At 51.3% G+C, this 18,372-nt stretch overlaps 1 protein-coding gene across 1 annotated transcript in view; it reads left to right on the top strand.

The window, feature by feature from the left end:
- ZC3H3 (zinc finger CCCH-type containing 3) overlaps positions 1-17,939 on the top strand; it is a 132,232-nt gene extending 114,293 nt beyond the window's left edge. The window contains exons 10-13 of the mRNA XM_069005590.1: positions 5,496-5,674; positions 7,234-7,442; positions 16,427-16,504; positions 16,686-17,939. Of these exons, the coding sequence (XP_068861691.1) occupies positions 5,496-5,674; positions 7,234-7,442; positions 16,427-16,504; positions 16,686-16,717 (498 nt within the window). The 3' untranslated portion in view covers positions 16,718-17,939. The remainder of the gene's footprint in view (positions 1-5,495; positions 5,675-7,233; positions 7,443-16,426; positions 16,505-16,685) is intronic.
- The last annotated feature ends 433 nt before the right edge of the window (positions 17,940-18,372 follow it).

Raw genomic sequence — 18,372 nt, 5'->3', positions numbered from 1 at the left:
AAACGGGGTTTCTCAAAGCACTGGAGTGGGATGGATGGGATTGTGGGGGTCCCTGATGGAAAGGGGGTTCCTCAAAGCACTGGAGTGGGATGGATGGGATTGTGGGGGTCCCCGATAGAAACGGGGTTCCTCAAAGCACTGGAGTGGGATGGATGGGATTGTGGGGGTCCCTGATGGAAACAGGGTTCATCAAAGCACTGGAGTGGGATGGATGGGATTGTGGGGGTCCCTGATGGAAACAGGGTTCATCAAAGCACTGGAGTGGGATGGATGGGATTGTGGGGGTCCCTGATGGAAAGGGGGTTCCTCAAAGCACTGGAGTGGGATGGATGGGATTGTGGGGGTCCCTGATGGAAACGGGGTTCCTCAAAGCACTGCAGGCCGTGGTTGAATTCCGTAGGCATTGCCACAGAGGGATGAATGCCGGGTTCAGAATTCACCTTCTGGATGTCCGAAGAGTTACAGCCAGTGACTCGATACCCAGTGGAAACCCGTGACAAGTGGTGTCCCTCAAGGGTCTGTACAGGGACCAGTGCTAATTAATGCCTTCATTAATGACATAATGGGATTGGGTGCCCCCTTGGCAAGTTTGCAGATGACACCAAGTGAGTGGTGCCATTGTTCCGTAGAATCCTGAGATTGCAGACTGGTTTGGGTTGGAAGAGACCTTAAAGACCAGTTCCAACCCCCTGCCATGAGCAGGGATTCCCTTCCAGCTGCTTTGCTGCCTCTTAAATAGGATTTTCCCAATGATTTTCAAAACATCATCCCGGTCTTGCTCCAGCTCCAGAGGTATTTTAGCTCAAATGTTGTTTTATTTCCTGAAAATATCAAAGGAGAGTGTTTATGGATTTGAGGTACATCCCAGAGAGCTTTTAGATCCCAAATCCCTCTGATCATTTGGAGATGACCATCAGGAGTCATTCCTTCCCTGCAGGCATTTAGCTGGGCAAACTCTTTTGAGGGCAGAAACCTGTTTTGGAGCAAATTCCTTCAGGTAACCACATCGGTTAAATTTCTCCGTCATTATTCCCAGTGTGGATGATGTTCGGATGTATTGTCCTCCCGGTTTTAATGACAGGGAGCTGGGATTTTTTTCTTTTTAAGGCTTTTTCCATCTGCACCCAATTATAAAAAAGCCATCGGAAAAAAGCCATTTACTGTCTGTCACTTCGGAGTGTCGTCAAAACAGCTCCAGCACCTCCAGCCATCACTTCCCAACAGCCACTTAGAAGGACATTAAAACAGCCTGACATCCATCCAGTCCGTTTATCCCACTGCTTGGCCACGGGAATACCTGGAATAGCTTTGGCAAAAGCTGCGTGGCTGCTCAAGAGGCCTTTAAAAAGTAGAAGACACTGGAGTTGAGGCAGTTAAGTTTTGGGGATTTTAATGCTCCTCTTCCCCTGAAGGTCTGGTTGGTGGGATCATGATGGACAGAGGGATGGACGTGGATCTCAAGGAGATGGGAAGATGCTCCAGCACTTGGTCATCTCTTCACAGAATCACAGAGTATTCTGAGTTGGAAGGGACCCACAAGGATCATCAAAGTCCAGCCCGTGTCACCTGCTGTCCCCCAGCGCTGGGAAAGGAGCGGGGGGTGAGATTAAGCCTGGAGATACTTGAGAAGTTCAACCTGGGCAAACTGCTGCCCAGGAGCCAGGAATGCCAGGCTGGATGGGATCTCTCCTCCCCACCCCATACAGTCAGTGGGTGGTTGTTGGTTGGCCCAGTGACCTAGCTGCACCTTCCTCCCACCCTCCATCCCCTCCTGCCAAGCTTGTTCATGGAAAATGTTCATTAAATCATTCCCAAGACTGAGCCAGGACTTTCCACCAGTTGTTGCCTCCTCCTTTGCCAGCTCCGTGCTAAAGAAGGCTGGGCCCTGCAAACTTCCTCATCCCTGTCTCACTCTTGGAGCACATTGGGCCCCGTTGGACCATTTAAGGCCTTGTTGATCCTTGACAGCACCTGGAATTTCACCCAAAGCTGCCTTGGCAGCCAGGGAGGAGTCCTGGACACGGGATCTGCCAGCTGGGCACCATCCCAACCCCGGGCACCGTTGCTGGACAGGCTGTGGGGGGAACCGCACAGCGGGGAGTCCTGCATTGGGACATACCCATGGGATGTTGGCATCCTCGTCAGCACCTGGTGGAGCTGGAGTGGGGTGAGATTTCTCCCTGTGGCTTTTTAGGGATTCTGTGGGGTTTTCTCATCTCTCTGGTGGAAGGGGCCAGACTTTTTTCCCTTTTTATGGCCCAACCTGTGGGCTGGCGGGGGTCCCAGGGGGGTATAATTAGCCACCCCAACAGGTGGCAGGGATCGGATGGCCCCCAGCACCACCCCACAGCCCCGCTGAGCTTCGCCCCGGCTGACGCGTGGCCGGTGGCACAATTCCCTACAGAAGCCCAACCGCAGCACGTTGGCTCTGGCAGGAGCAGGAGAGCTCCTGTAAATAAACAGAAGGGGCTTTTCCAGCCTCCGGAGGCTATTCCAGCCTCACTATCCCAGCCCTGGGACAAGGGGGATGGATGGGGTGTTATGGAAGAAGGGCCGGAGCGCCGGGAACGGCGGGAATGGTGCGGAAAAGCCATTAGAAACCCGATCTGGGGACACGGCCCTGGGATTAGTCGCACACGGTTTGTTTTCTTTATTAAGTATCTTTTTGCCATGGAGCCAATAAACATGGGCTGCTCCAAGGATTCACTTGGAGGTCGGGGCTGGGGAGAGCACTGGGGAGGTAGCACATCCCGATCCCGGTGCCCAGCCAGGATCATGGCACTGTCCCACCCCGCAGGGATTTGTGATCGGTGTCCCACTGGGAAGGAACAGCCGCGTTTCTTGGCCTTTTCCCAAAATAACATAATTCCTCGGTGTAGCACTGATGCATCTCTGTGGCTTTTTGAGGTCAGGGCTCTTTTTTCCTGCTCTCCTTTCCAAGTCCATTTTATGCTGGAAACTCCTATACAGAAGAGGATTTCACATCCTTTTCAGGGATCATCCTGAGCAGAGCCAGGATTTGGACTTGATGATCTTTGGGAGTCTCTTTCAACTCAGGACATTCTGTGATTCTGTGATTCCAGGAACTGGGGGTGGTCAGACCAGGACCCGGCACCAAGGGCCTGCCCACCCCCACAACCCTTCCAGGTGGGCTTGGAAGCTCTGCCCCCACATTCATCCCAGTCTTCAATCCCTAATGGTCTGTTCCTTTATTTTTTTCTCTTCCCTAATTTTTTTCCATTTATTTTAAAAGGAGTTATCAGGTTGCTTTTCTGCTTGCTAATGTTTTGGGAGGAATTCCTGTGTTTGAATTCCTGTCTGGTCACTGCCATTTCCAAGTGTTTTTCTTTGGTCCAGGATGTATCCTGTCTGCAGGTAAAGTGGGAAAATGAAGAAAATATCCTTTGGAGCCAGGCTGGGAGAGCTGGGAATGTCCAGCCTGGAGAAAAGAAGGCTCCAGGGAGAACACAGAGCTTCTTCCAGTGTCTAAAGGGGCTCCAAGAGACCTGGAGAGAGACTTGGGACAAGGGCCTGGAGGGACAGGACAAGGGGAACTGGCTTCCCACTGCCAGAGGGCAGGGATAGATGGGATATTGGGAAGAAATTTTTCCCTGTGAAGGTGGTGAGGCTCTGGACTGGAATTCCCAGAGAATCTGTGACTGCCCTATCCCTGGAAGTGTCCATGGCCAGGTTGGATGTAGCTTGGAGCAACCTGGGATAGTGGAAGGTTTCCCTGCCCATGGCAGGAGGTTGGAATGAGATGATTTCTAAGTCCCTTCCAACCCAAAGCATTCCATGATTCCATGTTTGTATGAAACACAGGATTTGGGAGTAATGGCAAAGCCGGGCACTGTTCAAACCTGACTCTACGTCCAGGTTGCCCGTTGGTTGTATAGTTACTCCTATTCCAGCTCCTTGAAATAGAGGTGGAAAATCATAGGAATGGGGGTTTTAAATGGATTTTTTGTGGAAAAGCAGCGCTATCACTGCACTGTCCCCCCCATCGAGCCCATATCTGCGTGTCCATGTGGATCCCAGCCCTCCTGCTGCTCAGCACCATCCCCAACCTCCAGCACACGAGCTCCTTGCTGCGCTGCCCACTTCAGCGCTCAGCCCCGGGCAATGGAGCTGCTGAATCCTTCTGCTTTTCAAAGAGAGAGCTCAGCAGGAATCCTGCTTAATTCCAAAGGTCAGCACGGGGAGAGGCTCCCGTGTCCCCAAAGTCAAGTTGCATTAAAAGGGCAGGAACTGACCTCCATCCTGCATTGTTGGGAAGATGGATTTTTATAAACAGGCCAGAACGGTGGTGCTGAAACCCTCCCTATGTTTCTCTTCCCATGGATTTATCTCATTTTCCCCAAAATTTGAGTGTCTGTAGCACAGAGGAATTGGATGTGTGGGCATCTGAGTGTGGAAGGACCAATGTTTCTCGTGGAGAAGGTCAGCAAGGGAATGGATGTTGGAGTTGGGAATTCTTGGTTGTGCCATGTGTGTTGGGTTGAGTCTCTCCATGGATGTCATGGCATGGTCCAAAAGCCAGATTGGGTGGGATGAAACATCCTAGGTGGGAATGGGTCCACATGGGACTTAGAGGGGTCCAGCACCTGCTGCCACCATTCATCCCTTGGGATATGCTGGGATGAGCTCTCTGGATTGCTGGGAACAGAGAATTCTTTTTCCTTCCTCCCACTGACATTCCCAGCCACCCAGATAGAAACCCCAGCTGAAGACATCTCCTCTTCCCTGCCTGCATCTCTTTCTACCTTTCCCACTGCCAAAAAATGCAATTTCTGAGGAGAAATCCTTGTGGGAAGCTCTGGGACACTGATGACACCTCGCTCCCACCAGCAGCACTGGTGGCTGCTGGGAGCTGCCCAAGTCCAGAGCTGGAAGTGTAGGAGCAGTTTCAGGGATGAACATCTCGATGCTGTTGTTTTGACAGCCCCCTTCCATGGCCACGCTGAGCTTCCTTGGACGGGAGAGCATCAGTCAAACCTTGGGAAGAGCAGGTTGAGCTCCAGCCCTCATCCATCTTCCTCAGAAGGGTGGTCCAGGCAGCAATCCCAAAATAAGTCCTAAACAGATTTTGTTCCTGCTCTTCCCTGCTCTTTCCCAAGTCCCAGGTATGTCTGGGACAAGAAAATGCTGTGTCCTCTCCAAAACCATCTTCTCCAGCCCAGTTAACCTCCTTGGGATCTCCCAGCACCACTGCTGTGGGGGTAAATCATTGTTCTTAAGGCTTTGGTGGTTTGAATCCGTAAAATCAAGCACTGGGAAAAACCATGGGCGAGTGTGGAATGTCCCAGAGTAGAAAATTATTTTTAGTAGTGTTTTTTCATGGAATATTGTTTTGATGCGGAGAAGAAAACACCAACACATCCCTCTCTCCCTTTAGCAAGGTGTTGGTGCCACCTGAAGGAGCTCAGCTGTGGATTCCTGTGCTCCCACAGGGCTTTCCTTGCCTTTTCCAACTCCCCTCCCTCTTTCCCTGGCAGTGCAAGAAGAAGCACACGCTGGTTTGTCCCGACTTTGCCAAGAAAGGCGTCTGTCCCAAGGGTGTCCGGTGCAAACTCCTGCACCCCCAGAAGAGACGTCACCCACAGCAGGTTGGAGATGATGGAGACCACAACAACCCCCCTTCCAAGTGGAGACGGATCCAGGAGGTGTCGGGCAGGTAGGAAAGAGCTCATTTTGCTTCTTTCAACACTTTTCTTCCCAACCTGCACCAGATTTTTCCTCTTCCAGGTGTGTTCTGTCTGTGTTCTGGTTTAGTTTAAGATGTCGTTGATGTGGGTCACTGTGGTGCTTCCTGATGGAGCCATGCTTGGGATGGGCAGTGTCCATGCTTGAGGAAGAGCTGATGGAGAGCAAAGAGTGGATTCACCCTTAGGAATGTGCCATCCAGGGCTTTGGCACCTCCAAGTATCTCTGAGGCTTTTGTAGACCGTCCTCTAGGAGATGGAGGAGCCCTGATGGAGATTCCACTGCTGAAAGTCGGTACAGGTTATCCACAGTGATGTGGGAAACTGGAAAACATCATCATCTCTCTTCCTTAGGTCCATGTTGGAGAGCAGAGCTGAGCCCTCTCCATGGCATGGAGGCAGTGGAGAATCAGAAATGGGAGTGGACATGGAGATAAAAGGCTTAGGAAAAATTTGGTGCCGGGCTGGGCCCTTGGTTAATCCTTGGAAGCTCTCTGAGCTCTCCCTGATGTTTTTGGGTGCCAGGGTGGAGCTGCAGGCTGATGATGGATGTGTTGATCCTCATCCTCACAGGGAGATGGATTTTCCTAAGCTTGGCATATCCTCTGCCCTCACTCCCAAGTCCTGCCTGCAGGACAACTATATCCCAATGGAATTAAAATTAAAGCCAAACGGAAATTTGGTTTTAAAAGGCAGAATCTCCAAGTCCTGCTCAGAAGGAGGGAGGAGAAAGGATCGATTTGGGTGCTCGGCTTCTCTGTGGCTTTTTGCAGCGGGAGGTGGGAGTGAAGGTGGGATGGAAAGGGATGGACCTGGGAGCTTTGTGAGGCTGGTCCATGCTCGTGGAATTCTCCGTGGTCTGGGCCTGGGCCTCATCCTGGCCCTGCCTTGTAAGGTAGCAGAGGGGGACGAGCAGCTCCGCGGGTTCTCCGAACTTATCCTGGGTGACAGAAGGGCCTTGGAATGACACCCAGCTCACGTTCCCGGTGTGAACGAAGTGTAAAATAGCTCCTTGCTCTTTTTAGGGAAGGAGGAATGAGCTCAGGCCTGGCTGGTTGGGAGGCTCCTGGCGTCCTCCGCTGGGAAGGGAGCACGCCCCAGCTTGGAAGCTGCTCCAGAGGGTTTTTTTTTCCTTTATTGGCACCGTCATGGGAGATGTCAAAGGAGCTGGAGTGTCAAGTTAGCTTGGGAGAGAGTGGCAGGGCTGGGAATGAGCCAAGCCCAGCAGGACATCTCCCCACGCCCTCCATCTCCCCTTCCCTCTGCTCAATCCCAAACAGGATCCCAGCACCTCCACAAGAATCTGAGGAGCTGGGAACCTTGCAGGGAAGTGCAGGACAGAGAATCCAGTTGGGGAGGAGAAACTCTGGCTGAATCCGTGCTGGCTCCGGGGAAGTCAGGGATACGGCATGGCCTTGGATGGAGACCTGGGAGCTCCAAGGCTCTTCCATTGCATGTGATGCCATGCCCAGCATTGCCAAGTGAGATTGTTTTACATTTCCTTATTATTTTTCCCATCTGCCCCCTGCAGGAATGATCCAGCTCATCTCCAGGATGATGGGGAAATTCCTGGACCCTCCAGTACGGAGCAAGAGGTGAAGTTTTGGAAAGAGGAGGACCCCAAGCCAAGCAGCTGCCTGCAAAAGCTGCCATCCTTCATCTCCCTCCGATCCCCGGAATCTCCCAGTTCCCAGGGCTGCAAAGGGGAGAGGGATGAGGACGAGCCAGAGGATGAGCCAGGTAGGAATCACATCCTCTGCTTGGAGCTGCTCTGGTTTTCTGAGAACAAATGTTATTCCCTGCTGTTTTCCATGGATTTTGGTGGGATCCGTGTTCCTTGGGAGTCACCAAATCAGTTAAGACTGGGAGCCCAAACTAGGATGGCAGTCAGGATTCCCATCTGGGCACAAATGTGTGTCTGTTCCCAAAAACTGTGCGTGAGGACTTTGTCTGCTTATTTATCAACTCTTTCCTTATCCGATGATGGATCTGGTCTCATTTCCATGATGGAATCACAGCGCTGCCCTACAGGGAAGGTGTTTAGTGGGATGCAGGGATGCTCTGCCTCTGGAGGACCTCTGGACCATCCATCACATTCTGTTTCCCAGCAGGAAATAGCTTGGAAGCTTTCCAATAAAAACATTCCAGTGGGAGGTGGAATGGAGTGTTTGCAGATTGGAAGTTTGAGGGAAGAGCTGTGTTAGACTGGGGTTATCTACTTTGGAAGTCAGTAAAATTTTTGGAAAATGCAGTTTAGGATGAGCAGAACTTTTTAGGAATTCCTAACAAGAGAGCAAGCGGCTTTTCCTTCTCCGATGTTTTTCTTGGTTCCTCCTCTTCTAATTCAGCTCCTCTACAGGAAAATCCTTTAATCACCAGTAAGGGATGGGATTTTGGAGTGCTCCAGGGATGTACCCCCAGGAACAGAGGTGATGGAGATGTCAAGGGTGGGATTGTGCCTGGTTCTTCCCAGCTCTGAGTGGGAGGTTTTTGGCTGGATGGTGCTCCACACTTCCCTTTTTCCCTCCCATCCTTCTCCAGAGGGATGCACAGCTTCCTCATCTCCGGAGCACCATCCTGGAATGGTCTCAGAAATCACAATATTTTGTGGGAGTAATGATGAAATTCCCGTTGCCAGCTTGTCTGGCACAAGGTGTGGCTCAGTGCGAGCCCTTCCCATCTTTGATCCCTGCTTTCCATGCAGCTGGAGCAGGATCCCGCTGGGATAAGGGATGAATTCTGTTGCAAAAGCCAGGCTGGAGCATTTGCAGGATCATCCATAAGGATCTGGAAAGCTCTGCCTGGCTCAGCCGCTTCAAGCCAGGGAGGGCTGAGATGCCTTAACACTGTTGGAAAGAGAATTCCCAGGATTAACAACATATTCCCAAAGTCACAGACGAGCGCGGGCACTGTTGAACCACGGTGTGGTGGAGAGAGCGAGGGGCCCGTTCCGGCTGGGAATGCTCCTCCCTGCAACACAGAGGGAAACACTTGGCTTCCCTTTCCAGGGATTTCTTCTCCTCTCCTTCCTTTTCCTTGGCCCTGGTTCAATTCCCTTTTGATCCTGGGAAGTGTTCCCAAAGCAGTGGCGTAACTGGGGTTTTTAGCTCCATGATGAAGTCGGAGCAGTTAATCCATGGACAAGAAGGCTGTTGAAATGCCTTGGAAAACACTCGGCAGCCTGGAGTAACTCGGGAGCAAGGGTATCCTTTTCCTCTTAATTCTGGTGTCTGCATCCAGGAGAGGATGATTTCCCGGCATTTTGAGTGGGAGGATGAGGAGGAGGAGCTGGTCCAGTTGGGAATGTCGGCAGGAAGGCTGGGTGAAGCTGGCAGGTACGAGGTCAGGGCACTCATCCCTCCGTGCTCCTTTGTCCAGGGAAGCTCATGGCATTGGGAATGCAGGTGCTGGAGGATCCATAGGAAAGGAAAAGCAGGCAGGAATCACAGATGGCTGTAAAATCATCTGATGATGAAGCAATTTCCCTGCCAAAGCGATATCGCGCTGACTTTGGACATGGGAACGTTGATCCATGGGTTTGCCCATCCTTGGGTCTCATCTTAATCCCAACTAAGGGATTTGGGGGCACAGCAGCACCCGGGGACCCCCAAATCCAATGGGAGAAGTGGAGCCCTGGCCACCACCCCAAGAGGATACAGGATGAGGCCATTGATGCTCCTGAAGGACCAAACACTTTGTGGTGGCTACATCACCTGGACTGGACTCTGTGATCCTTGTGGTTCCCTTCCAGATTTCCTGCATCCCTTCAGAATATTCAGTGATTCTGAGATTGATTTTGGAGCTGAGCTGGTGGTCAGGATGAGTCCTTGGGTAGCTCTAGGAAGTAGCCGGAGTCTGGGGTGGGATGTGGGGAACTATGCCAGTGATAACGTTGGGTGTGTGCTCGTGAAGCCTGAAGCTGACACACAAATTATTGGGATGGTAAATAAGGACGAGGACAGGTTGTTATTAAGGAATGAGCTGAATTCCTTGGTTAAACGGTCACAATTGAAGAAAATGCCTTTTAATCCTGGGAAATGCAGGAGGAACGAAGGAAAACACTGGCTCCGGGCATGGGAGGGATGGGGAGGGGGTCTGGAGATGACCTTTAAGGACCAGCATGAGCAACAGCATCAGCTTGCGGGGTCTCGGTGGGGGTCTGGGCTCGGGATATAGGGAAAGGGGATTGGAAAGGAGGGATGTGGTCTGTGTGCGTGGAGCGGAGCTGCTGTCGTGCTCCCAGCCCTCCAGAGGAGCCTGGAAATTTGAGGTCAGAGAAGTAATTTGTTGACAAGGTGGTGATTGGGTAAAGGTTGATCTTGGAGGTTTTTTCCAACCCAGATAATTCCGTGATTCTGTAATTTGAGAGCGTGGTGTTTTCCAAGCATCCTTCAGAAAGCCAATCCATGCGGCACAGGGAGAGCCAACTGCTCCCAGTCAAACATCCCGAATGGGAAGGGTGGGTTTGGTGGCATCCCATCCTTCACCTTCTGTTATCCACCCAGGAGCACGGAGCCGGAGGGAGAACAGGCTTCCCTACTCCTCTGACTCCCGTTTTCCAGGTAATGGGCTTTTCCATATTTCACCTTCCAGTTAAATCGCCTGTGCTGGAGCCTAACTGGCCTCCCCGCGCTAATTGCACCAATGCAAACCATTCCAATCGAGTGCTAATTTAATTAGAAAGCACCCATTTTAGTTAATTTGTTCGAGAAGATCACTGCAAACTCCTGGAGAGAACAGATGTTCCCCTCTCCCCCGATGAACATTCCGGGCTTTGTAAATGGCTCCGCTCAGCCTTGTTTAGGAGAGAAAAGAGGATTTTATAGCCGCAAACGACCCTTTCTGTAAACATTTTACAGCTCTCTGCACGTTTGAGTGACGATAAACCCCGAGCAGCTCGGCGGGCTGCAAATTTGGGACCATACGGCCGTCATTTTATTGTCATATTTCACGGTCGTAACGTTAATGGAAGATGCTCGCTCCAGTCTTTTTTAACGGCTCCGCTGAGCACGCTCAACCGCCTCGGCTTCCGAGGAATTCGGGGAGGTGCGGCGGCAGCTTCTGGGTTTGTTTACGGCTTCCAGTTCTGGAGGGATAAGTTTGGGAATGTGGATTTTCGCCTCTTTTCTCGCCGTGGCTGAGAGACGACCCCAACAGGGCACAGAACTGCCACTGCCCCCCTTGGTGGCGGGTCTTGATCCAACCATTCCCAGCTCCAGGAATCAGAGAATATCCCAGATTGGAAGGGACTCACAAGTTCAATTCCTGGTCCTGCACAGCCCAAATTTAATTTAGGAGAAAGCCGGTGCTGTCACCCTCCATGTTGTGGATGTGGCCAGTCCCCCTTGGGTCCCGTGGGATCTTCATCGCCTTCAGCATCTCCTTCAGTGTTTCTTCTGCCACCAGATCTTTGCTCAAGAACTCTTTTTGGCAGCCAGGTGAGGCAACCACACCTTTGATCAGTGCAAGTCCCCTGAGGTCTTCTGCTCCTGTAGGATAAATGATCAGGTTATGGACAGGGAGCAGGAAATCTCCATCATTCTTCCTGATGGGACCCATGAACTCATAAGTCAGGAGCCCCAGAAGGACTCTGGGGCAGCTTGGACCTTGGTGGCACTTTCCCAACTCTTCTCCTGGCACTTGGCAGATTTTCCTTGTAACGGAGAGGGTGAAAACACACCTGGCAGGTGGTGATGGGATGCTCCTGTTGTCACCTGGATCTCCTCCTTGCCTTGGCCGTGTTATCCCACCATAGGTGGATGCTTTTCTCGTCAGCATCCTGGAAAACACGCGCAGGGAGAGTTTAGTTAGGGAGGATCAGAATTCTTCCATAACCGAATTAATGACCCCCTAATAAAATTTGGGTAATAAATTAGCAAATTGCATTTGCTAATTCAAACATCCATCGAGCTGCACCCATCCCTCGAGCAGGACAACATGGGTGCTTTGAATCCCGCTAACAGGCCGGATTCACTTGGATCATTAGCAATTCCATCTTCCCCTGAGTCAGCAGGTCCTTATGGGTCAGAGGCTGTTCTGGTGGGGCCTCTGTAGTGAGGGAGGTTTAGGTTGGTTTCATCCACCTGGAATGTTGGCCGTGGGTACTGGTGGATGTCACCAGGGGGATTTCAATGAGCTCCAGAATGATTTGGATGAGAAGGGACCTTAAAGACCATCTCGTTCCAACCCCCTGTCAGGGGCAGGGACATCTTCCACTATCCCAGGTTGCTCCAAGCTCTGTCCAACCTGGCCTTGAAAACCTCCAGGGATGGGGCAGCCACAACTTCCATGGGCAAGGTTCTGGTGGATCTTGCCCATCCCTCTGCAGCAATGCCTCATAAGTTGCCTCCATCTCTCCATCAATTTTAGCCTGGAGAAAAGGAGACTCCAGGGGAACCATCTCACTCTCCACAACTCCCTGACAGGAGGTGAAGCCTTGTGGGGGTTGGGCTCTGCTCCCAGGGAACGAGGGACAGGACAAGAGGAAATGGTCTTAAGTTGCACCAGGGGAGGTTCAAGTTGAACATCAGGGAAAATTTCTTCATGGAAAGGGTTGTCAGGCACTGGAAGGGGCTGCCCAGGGAGGTGGTGGAGTCCCCATCCCTGGAGGAGTCCAAGGAATGACTGGATGTGGTACTCAGGGCTCTGGTCTGGTGACTCGGTGGGGATTGGTCACAGGTTGGACTTGATATCTTGGAGGTCTTTACCAACCTTAATGATTCTGTGGTTCTTCCATCTCCATCCCCTGCATCCACCAGACACCTTTAGGCTTGGGATACCTTCAGCCTTTGCTGTGCCACAGGTGACCCAGCTGTTTTTGGAGGCTGGGGTTGGATCTTCTCATGTCTTGGTAGGCTCTGAGAAGCTCCAAAAGCCAGAAACTTCACTTTTATTTAATTTCCTTATTGCAAGGTGTCCAATTTAGGACCTCCCAAGTCTCCCTCCTTTGCCAGGACAGAAATCTTCCCTATTAATTTTTTGCCCATTTTTTCATGGAGTCCTAGAATGACTTGGGTTGGAAGGGATCTTAAGGACCGTCTAATTCCCATGGGCAGGGATTCTAATTCCCATGGGCATCCTATTCCACTAGGATGTTTAGACTCAATTTTTAGGGTCTCATCCACCTGTGGCAGAAGATTTGGGTGGAACAGCAGCAGGATGAGATTTTAGTGCAGGTTGTCACCACGTGGATTTTAGTGCAGGATGGAGCCAAGGAGATCCCTCCCCATCTGCTTTTTCCATATGAAAAATCATTTGTGGAAAATTCTGGGATGTAGCCCTTGCTGCTGGGCTTTCCACCCCATCTTTTGTTGTTGAGTGTTATTTATTCAAAATAATAATAATAATAATAATAATAATAATAATAATAATAATAATTTATTTTAAAAGGCATCTCCCAGCCCAAGTTTCTCTGGGAGCACTTTGGCTACAAATGGAAAATACCTTTCCAAGGCAGATTCAGCCCCTGAACTCCCTACAGTGTCCTGGAAAGGGTTAAGGGATATTTTTCCTTTGGAAATGAGGAGGAAAAGGGTGTTTGGAGGGAATTCCTCCTCATGGTGTTAAACCTTGAGCATCCAGCAGGAAAATGCTGGGATGGATCTCGGTGCTCCAAGCCTTCCTGGAGGAAGATGCAGGACAGGATGAAACCCTTTGGTGGCGTCAGGAGAATGATGGAGACCAAACATTCCATCAGGCTGGAGGGTGTTGAGGAAAGGAAGCCAACAAAAATTCCAGTTTTTCTCCTGCTGGATGGCAAAGTTTGGAAAGCTGCAAGGGAGTTTTCTTTCCCTGCCTCCCGTTTCTTTGGGACTTGGGGATCTTCTGCCCCTGATGTGGGGCATCTCCTGCTGCCTTCCACCTCCCCACCTTGTGGAGAAGCCCAATTTTTTAATCCCTCAGGGATCAGGAATGATGAACAGGGAGAGGATTTGGGGCCCAGGCCCAGATCCACCTCCTTTCACCCTTCATCCGAGAGGATTCCCCACCTTGAAATCCCTTTCAATCTGTCTCAGATCAGCATCTGGATGAAACAAATTTGGTTTTAACTTCCCTGCTGGATGCAGCTGGAGCCGCTCGGCTCCGGCTGGGGGAAAACCAGGTTTTATTGAAAAATCTAATGGTGCCACCTGAAGTGTGATTTACTGCACTGTCCACTCCTCGGACTTGATAATATATTTCTATTAGATTTCCTTCTTTTCCCTCTTTTTTCTTGGAGAAGAGTGGCAAGTTTCTCCGTCTGCCTGACACCTTCTTAGGCTTAGGCAAAATAAATGTTGATTTCCATCTGGAGGAAGAGCGCTGGAAGTCCTAATTCTCCAACAAGCCTGACAAGCTCAGCGAAAACTGCCTGGTTTTCGATGGAAAACTCGTGATCCGGCCTCGGTTCTTCTCCTTTGGAAGCTGTTCAATCATTGGAATGAAAAAGGGGTTGCTTTCGCTAACTAGAAATTATATACCTGGTTCCTTGGAAGATGGATTGCGCCGCTCCCGGAATGCCGGGAAAGGCGGCGGGGGGAGAGAGTGAAGGAGCTGGAGATGCGACCCAAGATTGATCACGCCATTTGCAGGATCTCCCAAGCACAAAACTGGAAAAATATCTTTTCCTTTGCCGGGGTTGGGTGAAGTGACACCCCCATCTGATCCAGGTTTTCCCTCCTGGGGTTATTTTGGGACGTGGTGTTCACCCATCTGCTGCACCATCCTTCCTCCATCTCCCTCCATCCAAGGGGAGAAACTGAACCAGTTTAGCCCTCTCACAACCTGTTGTGGGTTTATTTTCTCGTTCTTGCCTTGATTTTTTTGAGGAATCTGTTGGAAATCAAGCATGGATGCCCTGGAAGTATCTTGGCTCCGTGCAGTCAGTACTAAAGTCAGGAAGTTAATTACGGCCGATTTAAAAATCACCTATTTTTTTCTCCCAAAAACAACAACAACAACAACAAAATCTATATTTCTACTTCTGTAATCATGTTTGCTTTGAGCTGCCTCATGGATATCGGCTGTGGAAGTTTTCCCTGGCTCATCCAAAGGGAATTGAGCTGTTCCAACCATTCCTCTTGAACTGACGCCCTGTTCTGGTGGGACAAGAGTGTGGAGATGCTGATTTTCACCCCTTGAGGTGACAGTCGGCCGCTCTGGACCCTCATTCCAGCAACCAGGATGGGGTTTGAAAATCCCAGGCTGGAAAAACCACCTGGCTGGATGCCAGAGGGAAAAACTGGGAGGGTGGGGACGTGATGGGTATTTCTCTCCATGTCACTGTTCCCAAAAGCCGGATTCGGCTGCGTTGCTGGTGAGGAATATCCGGATCCGCCGTGTCTGCCTTGCATCCCGCTGATGTATGGGTGTTATATTAAGGGTGGAAAGGTGCTAAATGAGCCCTCTTTATTTTCCATAAATTAACTCGGGAGCGATGAATCACTGCCAGCGTGGCTTCGACTCCCAGCAAGTTTGTTTATCCAAGTTGGAAAGCAAAGGAAAACTCTTGGAGACTCCCCTTTGTTGCTGGGTCCTCACCTGTCCTGCCTCCCCTGCCCAAAAAATGTTCTCCCTTGGGCTCTCAAGACTGCTCGAAGGTGTCCTTGGTCCCACCTCTATGTTGGGTCCATTGTTTGGGAAGTGCCATGCAGAATTTTGCGGGAACACAGGCAACAGAACATCTGGAGGGGATTTGGGCTGGATTCCCTCTATCTTCTCCATGACCTTCTCCACTTCCATTAATCTCAGGTGAAGGGGGACTTTTCCCACTAAACCTCATCATTCAACAAGATGTGGGTCCTTTTTTTCCTGGGAAACCTCCTTTTTTTCCATCCTCGTTCATCTTGGTGGCCAAGTGGCCACCACTTTCCTTCCCATCCATCACTCTGATAGGTGGAACTCCATAACCACCTCTCCAAACCCTTTGGAGAGGGAAAATAGGAGAACCTGTAGAAAGGTGCTTCCAGTGTTGTGGTTGAAATGGAGAAGGATTCCACTCTGTCCACCTTGGTCCATGGGATGATCCTGGACTTGTCCTACAAGGTCACATCCCAGAGGCACTTCATGGCATTTTGGCTCTACATGAGCATCCAGAACGCTCTTTGGAGGAAGCACCGTATTCCAGCAAGCAGAAGACATCACCTGGAGCATCCTAAAGGGATGCTGGGAATGCCTGGGGGGATGATTGCTGGTGCTCAGCTCTTTCTGGCTCCATCCCACCACCAAAGCAAGTTCTGGTGTTCACCTTGTGCTTCCAGTGGGAGGGGTTGGATCCTTTTTAATTCTCTTTTTCACCCATAACTTGGGAATTTTGCAGCAGATTTGCTGCTCTGTGGTGGGAAGTGACCTCTGAGTGCCACTTGTAGGGAGCTGAGGATGCTCAGGGATTTGGGGAATGAGCCACCTCCGTCCTTGACATGGCCAAGGGGGATGTGAAGCAGAAGAGGAGCTTAGGACACTCCTACACCTGCATTCTGAGGGATTTCCAAGGTGACCCGAGCCAACCTCAGAGACTTTCTCCTCTTTTCTTCCTTCCCTTCCCTTTCCTTCCCTTCCCTTCCCTTTCCTTCCCTTTCCTTCCCTTTCCTTCCCTTTCCTTTCCTTCCCTTTCCTTCCCTTTCCTTCCCTTCCCTTCCCTTCCCTTCCCTTCCCTTCCCTTCCCTTCCCTTCCCTTCCCTTCCCTTCCCTTCCCTTCCCTTCCCTTCCCTTCCCTTCCCTTCCCTTCCCTTCCCTTCCCTTCCCAGGCAGCACCAAACGGAGGAGGATTTTGCCAAGGTCATCCCTGCAGGATTCCGAGAACCCCCGTGTGGCGGGTGGCAGAGGTGAGTCCAGTGGATGCTGCCAGGGTGGAGAACCACCCACATTCCCGGTTTCCCAGTGCCCATCCCCAGTGCTTTAACCCCCTTCCCATGACCAGGCAAGGAGAAGCCTGGGAGTGTCCAGCTGTGTCCCATCCCCCCCCCCCCCCCTTCCCACCATCACCATTCCCTTTCTTCCCTCCAGGCAAACGGCTGCAGATCAAGCCCCGGCTGTGAGTCAGTCCCAATCCCGTGGCAGCCGACCAGCTCAGGAACTGGAGAGCCAGGAAAAGACCTGGCACCTACCTCAGGATGCCATGCCCAGGCATGGCACCCCCTCCTCCTCTTGCTTTTCCGGGACGTCGTTTGGACGCGGAGTCGTGTGGCAGCGTGGGAATACACCGCTCATTCCTGCAGGGAAGCGGCTTTGTTTGGAATCTTTGAATTGACCAATAAATGACCTTTTCAGCTGGTTTGTTGAAGGCAAGTCCTGCCACCTCTTTGGATGCTTGTGGGGCTGGGAAGAGCTTCCCATCCGCATCCATGCTCCGGTGCTGTCCTGGCCACGAGGTGACAGGGGGACCTGAGGTGGTTTAACGCCATCAGGTGACATTCCCACATCCAGGTCAGGATGAACTGGGGACAAGTCACCGTGCTGGGATGTAATGGGTGTAAAGCCCCCACAGCCCTGATCCCTCCATTCCAAGAGCCCATCCTGCTCCATCCCCTTGCTTTTGGGAGGAAATTTCTTGGAGCTGAGAGCATCCCGCATGGAAATGTGTTGGGAGCAGTGCTGAGCTCACACTCTGCATTTTGGGGTCTCCCATGGCCCAACCCCCACCTCTCTCTATCTCCGTGGGGGTTTGGGCTCCATTGGGAAATCCAAGCCAGCTCTCCAGGGTTTTGGGTTTTTTGGGACTCTCCAAATCCAAGCAGGAGCAGAGTGAAGGGAGAGCATTATGCCACTGGAACAATGGGGTTTTGCATCCATAGGTACAATTTCTAAGGGATTTTAGGGTGGCAGGTGCTGTTCCCCCACATGGATGAGATTCTGGGAACAGCTCCCTTTGCCAAGAAGTGCCAAGAGCTGGGACAGGCATGCGGGGTAGTGGGATTTGCTTATCCACTGCCCCTCAGGCAAAATCCCATGGGGAAGAGGCATCAGCAGGGATTTGGGAAGGGCTGGGGCTCCCTGGGGATGCAGCATCCAGGTGTGATCAGAGATGGGGTGGGAAATGCCAATGGGCGGTGGCTTTGCCCCCCAAACAGGACCCCACAGAGGGTTTCCCTTCCCCAAGTGACCCCCATGGACGGATTTTGTCACCATCCCAAATCCACAACATCCCCCAGGCGCTGGAGGACAAGCGGGTCCCCACCCTGGGATGTCACTTGTGCCCCAGGGTGTGTCCAACGAGTTGATTTTTAATAAAAAACATCGTGTTTTTCGTTGGTATTAAAATGTCTTTTGTTAACTCCTGTGTTTTGATATGTAAATAAAGAGATTCCTCCCCGGGGATGGAGGAGCCTCCCTGTGGCTTTCCTCTTTTTTCAGCAGTGCGTGAACATCCCATCAAATATCCATCCAGATCCAGACTCACTCCAATCCCTAAATCATTGGTTTTTTAATTATTAAAACTTTTTACCCAGAAACGATGTTTCTTCACATGGTGGTTTCCTAAAAAACACCCAGCTAAATTCCCTAAAAACCACCCTGGAGGAGACGGTGCTGCTGTGAATCCTCAGGGATGGCCAGTGGTGGCCGGCAGCTTTGGTTTTTCCGTGGATCCCTAACGAGGATAATCCTTGTGCTGCACTAATTAAACGAGGCAATGAGCAGCTCCGCTCCGAGCCGTGGCTTCGCCGCCCACCGGCACCGCTGCTCCCTTCCCGGG

The sequence above is a fragment of the Aphelocoma coerulescens genome, chromosome 2, assembly GCF_041296385.1.
Source record: "Aphelocoma coerulescens isolate FSJ_1873_10779 chromosome 2, UR_Acoe_1.0, whole genome shotgun sequence".
Classification (NCBI taxonomy): Eukaryota; Metazoa; Chordata; class Aves; order Passeriformes; family Corvidae; genus Aphelocoma; species Aphelocoma coerulescens.
This window is presented reverse-complemented; position numbering and strand designations above follow the sequence as displayed.